Here is a 2,375-nt window from a genome sequence, read left to right as displayed (position 1 = left end):
GCACTGCATCTCAACTACCCTAAATCTATGAAGAACACATTCCAGTTCATCCAACAGGTACTTCTCATGTTGGGCCAAACCCAGGTTGCAAACTCTGAAAAAAACGGCTTACAATGTAAGGAAATGCTAGAAGCTTCCATGAGAAGCCACTTGTGTTTTGCTGTATAAGACATTAAGGCTATGTCCGCACGAAGCCAGAGCTTTCCCTATCCGATCATTTTTTTCCCCTCGTCTCAAGAAATATCTTCGTCCACACGAAACCACAAAATGATGTAGTATACATGCCAGACCAGTATGTGGCGCTGTAATTCTGCCACAGAGATACACTAAAAACAGAGAAGAAGACTTGGACTATGCGCATAAATATTGCGCGCGGTATACAAACGAACATGGAACAATACATTTATTAACCTGTGTTAATGTTACTTATTAAAAAGACAATCGTTCAGTGTTTGTTCATGTTTTTGTTGCTGTTACGTGACGTAGCGGTGTCTGACTAGGGGCGAGACGTGGGCTGATGCCGTCATCGTTTCAGAAAATATACGGATTCGCTGTCCACACGAAAACGCAAGGGCGGCGTTTTCAGATTTATCCACTCTGGGACCCGGTTTCAAAAAATATCGGTTTCACTCTCCCAAAACGACGGATCCATCTCGACGAAACGCCTATACGATACAAAATTTATGCGTATACAGCTAAACGCACCTCCGTGTGGACGGGCCTATATACATTTTTTTAGGGCTCTATGAATTTGGTTTTATTTTACTTTTTTTATGGTAATCAAATGAAGGCATAAAACCTTTAATTACATTTTTTTTTTTTTGTAATCAAATGAATTCGCGCTCATATTCGCGCGATTTTTTGCGCAGCTCGTCGGTGAACAACGGCTGTATGTAGTTAATGCTGCTCAATGTGAAAGCACGCACGTGATGGAGATTTACCGCTGATTACAGAACCGGCTTTCTGACAAGATGCGCATTAAATATCGCATGCGATTTATCGTGCAGCCCTAAAATGAAGGCATAAAACAATAATTAAACATTTTTTGTAATCAAATGAAGGCATAAAACATTAATTACATTTTTCTTGTAATCCAGTGAAAATGAAACCCTTTCAGTTTTTTTTAGCAAAGTGCTGCACAACAGGTGTACTGTTAAAACATGGAAGAGAAATTGTCTGATTATTCCTTAAATAAAATTGTAATATTTTTTTATTAGTAGTAGTAGTATTATAAGACGTACATTCTACTGTACAAAAGTAATATGTTTGTCACAATTTCTTCAAGTTTAACTGGGGTTTTATTTTGACGGGTTGTCGTGAAGAGTTCTGTTTGTGTGTGTGTGTGTATATATATCTTCTAAAATGAAACCGTCAAATGCTCATGAAGTGATGTTCATGTGTTCACGTCCTCATTTAGTGAGACGACAGAGCGTTGTAAAAGAAACCATTCGTTCACACAGAGACACGCTGAACATGCAGGATTCTTATTTAAAAGGCTTTTTGCAGCTCAATATTCACAGACACTAGCCCATATCGTGATCTGATTTAAGTGAACTTACCAACTTTAGATTTATTCACTCAAAATTTGGCAAATTCTGTGACATTCTGCGTTATACAGTAAATTCCATTTTTATGACTGGATTCCATCCACGTTTTCCGCGTTTCGGAATCATAGGGCTCTACATTGAGATTAACCACAAAAAAAACACACTGAATAGGTATTTTTCGTTCACTAAACGCTCTTTTTTTCTCCCTTTGGTTTGTCAGATTCTCATTGCTGTGTTTTGTTCTTTTTTGGCAGGTGATGGTGAACTCTGAGAAAGACCGTGCTTCTCTCTTGTGTATGAAGGCTCTGGCCAACAGGGGGCATCTGGACATGGTGTCTCAGCAGATGGCCTCTCACCCACAGTACCTGGAAAGTTTCCTGCGCACACAGCACTACATCCTCTATATGGATGGCCCATTGCCCCTGCACTACCGCCACTACATTGCCATCATGGTATGAACATGCTCTACAGTCAATCACAGTCTCAAATAATATCTCAGGTTAATTGATAAATGTATTTGTGTTTCAGGCTGCGGCGCGGCATCACTGTAGGTACCTGGTGTCTCTGCACTCGGCTCAGTTTCTGCGGGTTGGCGGAGACCCGTTATGGCTTCAGGGGTTAGAGGCTGCACCCCCGCGTCTACGGCACCTTGATCACATCAACAAGGTCCTGGCCCATCAGCCTTGGCTCACGGCACGCTCGCACATACAGGCTCTGCTCAAGACGGGGGAGCAGTGCTGGTCTCTGGCTGAGCTCGTCCAGGCCGTGGTTCTGCTGGCCCACTGTCACTCCCTCTGCAGTTTCGTTTTCGGTTCTGGTTCTGACTCG

The 2,375-nt window shown here is 42.1% G+C and overlaps 1 protein-coding gene across 1 annotated transcript in view; it reads left to right on the top strand.

The window, feature by feature from the left end:
- Positions 1–2,375, top strand: part of LOC107752047 (sestrin-3-like) — a 21,286-nt gene that overhangs the window by 11,508 nt on the left and 7,403 nt on the right. The window contains exons 2-3 of the mRNA XM_016567897.1: positions 1,802–1,999; positions 2,076–2,369. Of these exons, the coding sequence (XP_016423383.1) occupies positions 1,802–1,999; positions 2,076–2,369 (492 nt within the window). The remainder of the gene's footprint in view (positions 1–1,801; positions 2,000–2,075; positions 2,370–2,375) is intronic.

This window comes from Sinocyclocheilus rhinocerous, unplaced genomic scaffold (genome assembly GCF_001515625.1).
Source record: "Sinocyclocheilus rhinocerous isolate Xijiao unplaced genomic scaffold, SAMN03320098_v1.1 scaffold662, whole genome shotgun sequence".
In the NCBI taxonomy this organism is placed as follows: domain Eukaryota; kingdom Metazoa; phylum Chordata; class Actinopteri; order Cypriniformes; family Cyprinidae; genus Sinocyclocheilus; species Sinocyclocheilus rhinocerous.
Note: the sequence above shows the minus strand (reverse complement) of the source record. Positions and strands in the feature narration are given on the sequence as shown.